The following is an 11,648-nucleotide window of genomic DNA, read 5'->3' as shown; positions in this document are numbered from 1 at the left end:
ATTATTAAATAAATTATCGACAAATAAAAATAATATTATAATATACATTATTTATTAATAAAATATAATTTTATTTTTTAAAAGTATCTATTTTTACAAATTTTAAATATAATTTATATATACAAATATAATAAATTATATATATTAGTTATATATAATAAATATTTAACCTCTCCACTTAGTATTAACATGTAAACATCAAACATTCAAAATGACGTCATTCTCTTTCCATTGTAATAAATGTAAAAATCTAATAATAAATAATCTTTTTAATCTTAATTTCTCTCTCTCATACTTTATATTTTAATTTTTATTAAAATAAAATACATAAATACACAGAATGTCCCAACCTCCCAACAGTTATTAATAAATAGAATATTCTTTGTAATATAACAAATTTTAAATTAATTTATCTTTATAATTATCAATTTCTTATTTATTTTCCCTTTTTCCAATTTCAACAGTGTTTAGTTTTTAAATCTTTTGTCTATAAATAATAATAGGTCATTAATTTATTATTTCTTAAATACAGATTTTCTCCTAGTTAATTATAATTATTATGAAAAAGATTATTATATGAATTAATTAATGTGGTAGAGATATAGACGTATGCAATAAATGATTGTCCTTGGTTAGCCAAGAAAAAGCAAGAGGAGTGTAGAGTAATGGTATGATAATTTGTTTTGTTTTGATATGATATAGAATCGAAAAAAAGATGCATCTAATCTAAAATCCAAAATGAATTGGAAAATAGAGATGTGAAGACAAATCCAGGAACTAAAACTAAAACAATTAGAAACCCAAGTGGAAGAAGAGTCACACTAGCTTTCTTATTCTATTCGCTTTTCTTTCCTCTGTCGGCTATATATCTGCATCTGTATCTGTTCCCACCCACCTAGAGCGCTACTTTCGTTTCTCATTCCCTTCCGCAATTCTCTGATCTCTACTTTCGATCTGTTCGCCTACGCCTCATTCGACTCTGCATCTCCGTAAGCCAATCCGATTCCGCCATTCTCATTTCATCCGCCTCAGATCCACCTCTTTGTATGCAATTTCACGCCTCTTACTCTTTCCAATTTTGATTTTCACGCAGGGGCCACAATGACGGAGGAGCAGGTGCTCAATGTGCGCGGCCAAGAACCCAATTCAGCCGCCGATCACGCCGCCGTCAAAGCCAACGGACTTCCTCGCGGTGTCGGTGCGTTGGATCTCGCCGCCGACAGCAACGGTGCGGCCGAGGAGCGAGTGGACAAAATCTGCAAGGACGCGCTGTCTAACGGTGTTGCGGAGGAAGGCTCCGAAACGGCCGCGGTTGATGTCGTTTTGCGGGAGGGTGAATTCGATTGCTTAGGTAGTCGGGACGGCGCGGGATCCGTTCGGAACGGCGTCGTGGAGAATGGTGATGGCAGTGCTAATGCTGCTGCGGAGGAGTTGGCTGCGGATCACGACGAGTATGTTGTTGTCGGTGCTTCGGATGTTCAAAACGGCGTCGTTGCGGAGGGCGAGGTTGGCGGTGATGAGAATGTGGACGTGAACGGAGTCGTGGAATGCGGAATTTCCGGAGATGAAAACGGTGTCGTCGTGACTGTTGTGGAGGGAGATGCGCATGTGAATCGAAGTGATCGTGCATTCGAAGGTGTGGTGGTGGTGGACAGAGCCGAGGACGACGAAGTGACTGCTACTGCGGATGAGAGCGCCCAGGTAAGAAGCGAATAACAGTGCAATAGTAATTCAATTTTTTTTATTTATTCCCAAGCTTAATTTTGTATAGTCATTGAAACTAATCTCTCAAATTACAAAAAATGTCAATTTAAGCAAGTTAGTTTATGTCCCTGATTATTCTAAAATTAGTCTGTGAAATAGTTTAGGTCCCTAAGGCGACCAGACGAAAGTCATTTTAGTTGTTGAAATTGTGAAAATAAGGATTAAAATCATTAATTTTTTTTGTCATTTTAAGGGTTGAAATAATATATATATATATATATATATATATATATATATATATATATATATATATATAATAGTTTAATTCCAAGGACTAATCGACTAAATTGAATGATCCAGGCATTAATTAGGATAATTTTAGTCTATTTGTTTTCTAAATCAGCCTTCTCGTAACGTGCAGGGAAGAAGCGTGTCTATCACTGATAAAGATGTGGATAAAAGTGGGGAAAGCGAACATGTTATTAGTGCAGATGAGAAGGACATTGTTACCAATGAAAATGATGTGGAAGACGTTGTTGAGAAGAATGAGGTTACTGTAGATGTTGACACCGTCTCTGCCACTACAGGTGTGAAGGAATGTGAACCTGAAGATGCTCAAAATAGTTTAGAGAAGGCACAGGTTGAGCCTGTCTCTGACGATGGTGAAGGTGTTCAAAATGGTTTGGCAGAGCCGGAGCCAGAACCCTGTGATTGCACTGAGGAGAATGAGATAGATGTTCAAGGTGAACCAGACAGTAAGTTGGAGAGGTCCGAGGAGGAATCAGGAAGTGAACTAGTTGCTGAAGGAGAAAATTTAACAGCCTTAAACAGCACAGATGTGGTTGGAGATGGTGCTGTTGTGTCTGACATTGCAGTGGAGAGAGAAGGTGAACTTTCAATTGATGTTTGTGAGATAAAAAGCAATGCAGTTGATAGTGATGTTGAACATTCTGTTGAGGTGTATGAGATGAAAAACAGTGCAGTGATTAGTGAAACTGAATCTTCAAATGATGCAGTGCAGAGTGAAAATAAACCTTTTGTTGTGTCTGAGATGAAAAACAATGTAGAGGAGAGTGAAGCTGCACCTTTGAACAGTGCAGTGCAGGGGGAAAGTGAACCTTCAGTTGATGTGGGTGACATGAAAAACAATGCAGTGGAGAGTGAAGCTGAACCTTCAAATGGTGCACTTGAGAGTGAAGTTGAACTTTCAAATAGTGTAATGGAAAGTGAAGCTGAATCTTTGAATGGTGTAGTGGAGAGTGAAGCAAAACCTTCAAATGGTGTAGTGGAGAGTGAAGCTGAACCTTCAAATGGTGCAGAGGAGAGTGAAGTTGAACCTTCGAATGGTGCAGTGCAGAGAGATGGTGAACCTTCTGTTGATGCTTGTGAGATGAAAAACAATGTGGTGGAGAGTTTAGATGTTGCAGTGGGGAGTGAAGCTGAACCTTCACATGGTGCAGTTGAGAGTGAATCTAAACCTTCAGATGTTGCAGTGGAAAATGAAGCTGAGCCTTCAAATGGTGCAGTTGAGAGTGAAGCTGTAGCTTCAAATGGTGCAGTTGAGAGTGAAGCTGTAGCTTCAAATGGTGCAGTTGAGAGTGAAGCTGAACCTTCAAATGGTGCAGTTGAGAGTGAAGCTGAACCTTCAAATGGTGCAGTGGAGAGTGAAGCTGTACCTTCATATGGTGCAGTGGGGAGTGAAGCTGTACCTTCAAATGGTGCAGTGGGGAGTGAAGCTGTGCCTTCCAATGGTGCAGTGGAGAGTGAAGCTGTGCCTTCAAATGGTGCAGTGGAGAGTGAAGCTAAACCTTCAAATGGTGCAGTGGGGAGTGAATCTGATACTTCAAATGGTGCAGTGAAGAGTGAAGTTAAACCTTCAGATGTTGCAGTGGAGAGTGAAGCTGAACCTTCAAATGGTGCAGTGGAGAGTGAAGGTGAACCATCAAATGGTGCAGTGGAGAGTGAAGCTGGACCTTCCAATGGTTCAGTGGAGAGTGAAGTTGAACCTTCAAATGGTGCAGTGGAGACTGAAGCTGAACCTTCAGATGGTGCACTGAAGAGTGAAGCTGAACCTTCGGATGGTGTAGTGGAGAGTGAAGCTCAACCTTCAAATGGTGAAGTGGAGAGTAAAAGTGAACCTTTTGTTGATTTGTGTGAGATGAAAAACAATGCAGTGGAGAGTAAAAGTGAACGTTCTGTTGATGTTCATGAGATGAAAAACAATGCTGTGGAGAGTGGGGCTGAACATTCAAAGGGTGCAGTGGAGAGTGAAGCTGAACCTTCAGTTGAAGGTGAAGGTAGCAATCAGGGAGATGAAGCCTCAAGACTTGCCTCTGATGCTTTGGATGGGCAGATTGTGGGTGCAGAGGTTGTGAAAAAACCATTCTACTATTTGATCAGGGTTCCCAGATATGATGATGATGAAAACATTAAAGAGCAGATAAAAAATGCTCTTCACCAAGTTGATGAGAAGACTAAAATTCGGGATGCTATTCGGGCTGAAAGCCAGGTTTTAAAGGTAATGTTATTTTGAAGGCAACATAAAAGAATCTTTTCTGTATTCTGTATGTCTGGGACTAATCTTCATAATTATATTGAATGCTACTATGAGCAGGCTAGTTGTAAGGATTGCGACCAAGAGGTTAAGGCCGCACTAGCTGCTGGCAGAGCTGCTCGGGAATTGCTCAAATCCAAACGCCAGGAAATGGATTCAGTTCAATCCACAATGAATAGATTAAACAACGCAATTTCTGTTGGGGATATAGATGGCAAGGTATGCCTTCAGTTTTCATGTGGAGATATTTGTAAAGATTGGATTATTCTGCCTATGTTGTTTTATTTACTTCTCAAGATATATGATTTATTGGCAGATACGAAACATGGAACACATGATCCAACATGAAACTTTGCCTCTAAATGAAGAAAAGCAATTGATACGCCAGATCAAACAATTGAAGCAGAACCGTGAAGAGTTGTCTTCTAATCTGAGAAAGCAGGATCAATCACAACAATCTGTAGACCACAACGACAATATTGAAGAGCACTTTAAGGTACCATATGCAAGCTTCTGATTGTTATATTTCCTTTCCTGAATTAAATACCTGATTGCATTTCCAGGCACTGTTGATATCAAATATGGTACTTATTTGTAGGGAATTTTTTATTACTTTGGACAAGTTATAAATATTTCAATATTTTCACAGCATTTACAGCTTTTGAAGAAGGAAATGGATGTGCTTAGAAATAATATTATGAAGTCAGATGCAACAACTAAAGCTGCAAAGAAGAAATACAGTGATGAATGTGATAAATTGAACCAGTTGCTGGCTCGGTTTAAGGCTGCTGATGACATACGTCAAGAGGCATATGCTAAGTTACATGCTTTGAAAAAGCAATTGCATGAGAAGGTTTGGTTTTTCCTTTGTTTTGTTTTTGCACTTCATTCCTTTATTTTTGTTATTTCTCTTTGATAAAACAATTGCCAATGTCATGCACAAACATTGACCCTATTTTTGTACTGATATTGCAGAGCAAAAATTTTTGGGAATACAAAAACGCCACTAGTAAAGCGCATGAACTAGCAGTAGGAGGAAAAAACGAGGAATTGCAATGCTTCTGTGTTGATCAGGTGATCCTTTTAGACATTGAACAAGTAGAGACTAGAGAGATTATATTTATCTTTCACGTACTCTATTAAGCAAGTGAGTTGAATTCAGCACTTAACATTGATCGATTTAGGTTGAGAGAATAATGGAGCTATGGAACAAAAATGATGAGTTCAGAAGGGACTATGTCCGATGCAACACTAGGAGTACACTGAGGAGACTGCAAACCCTGGATGGCCGATCACTTGGACCTGATGAACAGCCCCCTGTAATTCCTAATGCCATAACTGAAAGAGCTGTCAAAAATAATTCCATGGTTTCGCAGTCAACTGTGGAACAAGAAAAGAAACCAACATCAACAGAGTCTGTTAGTATAAAGGATGAACCTGTTTCGAAGGTTGTTGTACAAAGAACTGAAACAAGTCAGACAACAACCAAATCTAAAAAGCCTATTAAACCTGCTCCCTTAGAGAAGTTCGTGGCTCGATGGGGTGATGAGTCTGATGAAGAAGAAAAAGAACAAGAAAAAGAACCTGCGAGAACAAAGGAGGAGGAAGAGATGATACTGAAGGCTGAAAAGGCAAGGAAGGAGGAAGAAGAGGCAAAGTTGAAGGAAAAGCGGAGGCAAGAGGAGATTGAGAAAGCTAAGGAGGCATTGCAGAGGAAAAAGCGTATTGCAGAGAAGGCCCAACAAAGGGCACTGTTAAAGGCACAAAAAGAAGCTGAACTGAAAGAAAAGGTAACTACTATAATTTTGACTTGGGATGAAATCGAAGAGAATGGAATATAGCGGTATCATGTGCTATAATTTGGATTGGTAAAATGAGGATGGAATTAATTGAATATATTCCATCATATTCTATTGTTTACATCTAACCCCACAAACTAGAGAGGAATGAGATGGAATGGAGAAGTTCTTCTATTCTCATTGTATTTTAATCCATTCCATTTCATCTCATCTCTTCCCATCAATCCAAAGCAACCTTAGTTATTTGGCTGTTGTTCTTCAACTATATAACCATACATATGTGGTGCAGGAAAGAGAGAAGAGAGCAAGGAAGAAGGAAAGAAGAAAGGCCTCTTCTGCTGTCGCTGCAGAGAATACAGAAGAAGAATCTGCTCCTATATCAGAAACTGTAACAAGAAGTATTGAAGAAAGTGATCAGAGTGAGAAACCAGCTGAGGTAACAAAAAAGGCACAGAAAGCATCTCAATTCACGAGGCAGACCAAAACAAAATCTGTACCCCTGGCTCTTCGCAACCGGGGGAAGAGGCGAATTCAACCATGGATGTGGGTTGTAATTGCAGTTTTGGTTGTTGTTGCCTTGTTTTATGTGGGCAATAGCAGCTCTTTGAGATCTTCGCTCGAAGGCATTGGTTTCTGAGGACGCTACTAGGTGTTTGTCAGGGAAGTTACCCTTACATATTTTATTACTACATACATACATATATAGGTGCAATTCTTTCGTGCCCATGCAATTTTTTCCTCCCTAGTTTTTGGCCTATAGTCATTATTTTCTTCATATTGAGATTTGTTATTTTGAGATGTGATGTGACTGCTGAATGCTTCTGCCACCGATTATGATAATAAATTATTGTGATTGTTTTTTTTTTTTTAATATTTTAATATTGGGTATTATTTATGACGTATTGTTCTTATCGGAATCTTGAAGATGGGTGCATAAGTTACACTCATTTGATGTGGCCACGCATCATAAAGTTCGAAGAAATAAATAGCGGTAGAGGTTCCATAGAAACAAATGATATTGTTTAATATGAAAAAGATGGTATATGATACATTTGAGACTCATATTTATAGAGTTTATTGTGACCTAATACAATAACTAACTAGGAACTTTCTAACTAAAACTGCAACTAACTCAATCACTAATTCATGACTTCTGTTAGTTCTATAATTTTTCTTTTCCTAATGTGGCTATTTCTAATTACTAGGATAGAAAAAGCTACGGTGTTTTTTTTTCTTTTCTTTTCCCTCCTCCTTTCTTTTGTGTGTTTTTGGTTCGAATAACACATTCAACAACAACAAAGCATTTTCATTTGTTGCTTAAGCGTATACTCAAGCTCTAACGAATATCCTCAATAGTAATGCTTCAACTTGATGTGTATCCAGCTAAATAAATATGAGCAAATTATCCTCACATCTTTTGAGGTTTTACAAATTTTATTTTTTTTAACTGTTTACAATAACTTTCTTTACATGAAGAAGTTACTGTTATTTTTTTTAATAAAAATTTTACAATAACTTTCTTTAGTGAAGAAGTTACTGTATAATATTTTTTAAATGATTAAAGAGTTAACGTAACCTCCATGGAGTGTTAATATAATATTTTCAAACAATTTAGGAGGTTAAGGTAGAAAAAATAGAAAATGTTTGTAATCTCATGAAACTTAAGTAATATTTATATAATTTACTCTAAATATATGTTATTTGCAGACAAATTTTTTCATATATTAAATATAAATTTAAATATATTTTTAATGAGTCTTGATATTGGTTATTATATATATATGTATATATATTTATTTTTTATTTTTATCTTTTTAAAATTTGTAAACATTATTTGTCTCTGTAAAATGAATAAATTTTTGTTTTTATAAAATATTTTTCTTTGATTTTGATTTTTCTAAATTTTAAAATTACTATTTTTGATTCTTAATGACATTTTAAGATATATATATATATATATATATATATATATATATATATCAATTTTAAATAATCTGACGGTCATAATTCATCTATCAAATAACCAACGCACGAACCAATATGAATACAGGTGGGTGGGTAGTGATTATAAATTTTAAAAATAAAGAAATAATCTAACGGTCATAATTCATCTATCATTTTTTTTTTTGTGTTTTCGACTTTTCGTCTCCTATTATTAAGTATTTCTATAAATATATTTTGTTTTTAATGGAGGGAAAGAAAAAAGTGCAGAAAAAGATTAAAATTAAGATTTTTTTAATGATAAATAATGAATTTTGCTTTTGGTTTTATTTAGTTTTGTTTCAACAATATTTTTAATATCACATATAGCATTAGACCATTAGTAACTTGCTTGAATAGGATTGTTTTAGCGGATGTCTTAATAAAGACAAAACTTTTTTCTTAAAAACAATTAAAGAGATAAAGAAAACGATATGTTCTTTAAAATAATTAATGAGATACATTAACACGGTCTAATATAATTGATAGATAAGTTAGCTTTTTAATATAAGCGGGAAAAAATATATAGTGCAAACTAAAAAAAAACTAATAATAATTAAAGAGATAAAGAATTTTTTATAGATTTTTTTTTATCGCACACAAAATTTCAAAGCATATCATTAAAAATTAATAGATAATTTTTAATTAAATTTTATTTTTTATTTTATCTCTAACAATTATGTATTTCAAATATAAAATCAATTACTATAAATAATTTCATATCATTTTATAATTCTACTATATTTAAAATAAATTTCAAATAATTTTAAACAAATTATCTTCTTTACATATTATCTATCCTCTATCCGATTAATTTTAAGTATCATCAATCTAAATATAAAAATATACTTTTCTTGTCTCATAATAAGTATTGTATTAGAAGAAAAAAAATGCCCTAAAATAAGTATCATGTTAAATTTTTCATTGCAATATTAATTAGCTTTTTTCATCTATTCCCCAATAATATTATGTAGAAATAAGTTTTTTTTATTGCATTATTTCTAGCAAAAAAAAATAAAAATTAATAATAAAGTTAATATTGTAAAATTAATATTATCTTTCCTTTATTTATTAGTTTTTTTTTATGTATAAAATAACTTAGGACAATACTTATTATAAGATAAGAGAGTATTTGATATAATTAATTATATCAATCTCTTAAAAAGAGATTATAACTTAAACATCAAGTTTAAAATAAGTTATAATCATGTAACTCTAAATGATAATTCATAATTAATGTATATTATTTTGGGGTTAAATAAATTTTTAGTCTCTAAAATTTTTAAAAATTTGATTTTTAGTCATTCTTAAATTTTGTCAACTTTTAAATCTATATTAAATTTTCTTTACATAAATTAATTAGTGGGATTAAGTCTTCTTTAATAAGTTATGATGTTCAAGAATAAGACATGACTAATTAGATTATTGATGTCCACATGACTACCTAATACATGTAACATGTAATTTTATTTGCTCATGGTAATTGTAGTGAAGAGTTATTTTAATAACGTTTATTATTTTCATAAAAGAATGGTTGACCATAAACGATTAGAAAAATTACACATATAATATAATTTGGCATCTACTAAATAGTCATATGAGCATCAATAATTTAGTTAGCCATGACTTATCACCGAACATCATCACTAAACAAAGGAGACTTAAGCTTAGGAAGCTTTCGGCAGGGGATAAGTTTTTTCATGTGCTGAAATCATGGTTCTATAAATTACAAATCTCGAGAATCGTAATTTCTAAGAATAATTAAAATATGTTTGATTACTCATAAAAGATCATAAGAATATTCATACAGAATTCTTGAAAATTAAAAAATTTTATGTTTGGTTACAATAGTATATTTTTTGGTATATAAAATTTTTATAAAAATATCTTTTTATTAAAATATACCTTAAGGAGAGACAAGATTGATGTAGCTTCTCCTTTAAGCTTCTTGGACGGATCTTTCACTTCTTGGACTCCTTCAAACTCTTTCAATGGCTTCCAGTGATGTTAGAAGCCATTTCTAACACACAAGATAAGGTAGGATCTCTTCAATTTCTCACCACACTCAAGATTATTAGGAAAGATGACCTAACTAAGAGGAGAGGTGAATTGGTTACTTAAAAAATTCTTGTGCTACTTTCTTGGTTTCGAAAAACTTTTCTAAAACTTTTAAAAGAAGTATATGGATTTATAATTGTATATAGGATACTTACTTTAGATTCAATGCAAGTCTAAATTCACTAAATTTTATATGCAATGTGTATGCCTGGCAACATATAACAAGCATAGAAACAGAATTGCAAGAATGTAAGGTCAAGTATAGGTAGAGAGAAAAATGCACAACCAATTTATACTGATTCAACCACATTCACTTGTCACCTACATCCAATCTCCAATGAACTTGGTTGAGATTTTTCATTAATCTTTAATATCAGAAGTTTTACAATCACAATACCACATGCAATACACTTCTACACTATTAAAGAAACCACTTCTTATACCCCCAAGAAGTACTTACTTGTAGCACCCCATTACAAGATTTTCCTTTCTTGAGAAATCTACTTAAGAAAACACAAAATATAGAAGTTAAGGAACAAATTCACCGGATGTACATAAAATATTAGAGTAGGTGAATCAACCAAAGTAGCTTATCCTTTCATTCCATGAATATGATGATCAACTCAATTCTTGAAATATTTATTGTGGTTAACACAAAGGTTAAAGAATCGCTTCTTGCAAAGAAAAACGGTTCTCAAAGAGTGTTTTCGAAAAAAGATATCAAAAAGATTCAAGTCTCTCTATTCTAAGTGTGAAAAATGATATATATATATATATATATATATATATATATATAAGTTTTCTAACTGAAATAGTCAATTATTAACATGAATAATCAATTATTTTGTTCTTAGTAGATCTACAAATCAACCAAGAACAATTTAATTGATTATTTTGAGCAATAATCGATTATTCCAAAAACCAGCTTCTGAAATAATATATTATTTTGCAAAATAATCAATTATTACAATAATTGCTCCTCAAGTTACTAAAAAAAGAACAAATAATCAATTATTACTTAAAATAATCAATTATTTTAAGTAAAACTTAATATCTCAATTTTTCATACCATTTTTCTTTACAAATCAATTCTAAAACTTATTTTAATCATCAATTATCATCTAGATAGAGATAAAATGCTAAGTTACTTGCTGATAAGTGCTATGATTTTATTAAGTTTATAGCCTAATTTGAAGCACTTATATTAATTTTATTTGCTTTAGATCTTGTTTTTATCTCAAAACATATCTAAATTGTTAAGTGATCACATTTTGTCTTTGAATCATGTAACACCCTGGATTTTCTACTAATACAATGTTGATTATTATTTATTTTTATATAGTTAGTTAAAGGGATTTATAAAATATTTTAATAGTTTTTAATAATTTAAATCATTTGTGAAATTTTATTTTTCTAGGCCCAGAACGGGCTGTTCCAAAAGTGGAACGGTCCGTTCCAAACAATAAAAATATACTGGTTTTGAAGTGGCAGAATGGGATGTTGCAAAGGTGGAACGGGCCGTTCCAAATGTGTAAAATTGCCTATTTTGGTTT

The 11,648-nt window shown here is 33.0% G+C and overlaps 1 protein-coding gene across 2 annotated transcripts; it reads left to right on the top strand.

Annotated features, from left to right (window-relative positions):
• Positions 1-672: 672 nt before the first annotated feature.
• Positions 673-6,928, top strand: LOC109816798 (calponin-like domain protein). Of its 2 annotated transcripts, XM_083067171.1 has the most exons (9): positions 673-989; positions 1,094-1,701; positions 2,126-4,222; positions 4,319-4,477; positions 4,575-4,754; positions 4,908-5,111; positions 5,234-5,332; positions 5,443-6,048; positions 6,347-6,928. In XM_083067171.1, exons 2-9 carry the CDS (start codon positions 1,102-1,104, stop codon positions 6,692-6,694), a joined length of 4,293 nt encoding a protein of 1,430 aa, XP_082923297.1. In that variant the 5' UTR covers positions 673-989; positions 1,094-1,101; the 3' UTR covers positions 6,695-6,928. The 2 variants fall into 2 exon arrangements, with proteins under 2 accessions (XP_082923297.1, XP_082923296.1); XM_083067170.1 differs by having other exon boundaries at positions 673-1,701.
• The last annotated feature ends 4,720 nt before the right edge of the window (positions 6,929-11,648 follow it).

Source organism: Cajanus cajan, chromosome 11 (assembly GCF_000230855.2).
Source record: "Cajanus cajan strain Asha chromosome 11, NIPB_CcT2T_4, whole genome shotgun sequence".
Taxonomy (NCBI): Eukaryota; Viridiplantae; Streptophyta; class Magnoliopsida; order Fabales; family Fabaceae; genus Cajanus; species Cajanus cajan.
The sequence above is the reverse complement of the archived record's forward strand: the minus strand, read 5'-3'. Positions and strand labels throughout refer to the sequence as shown.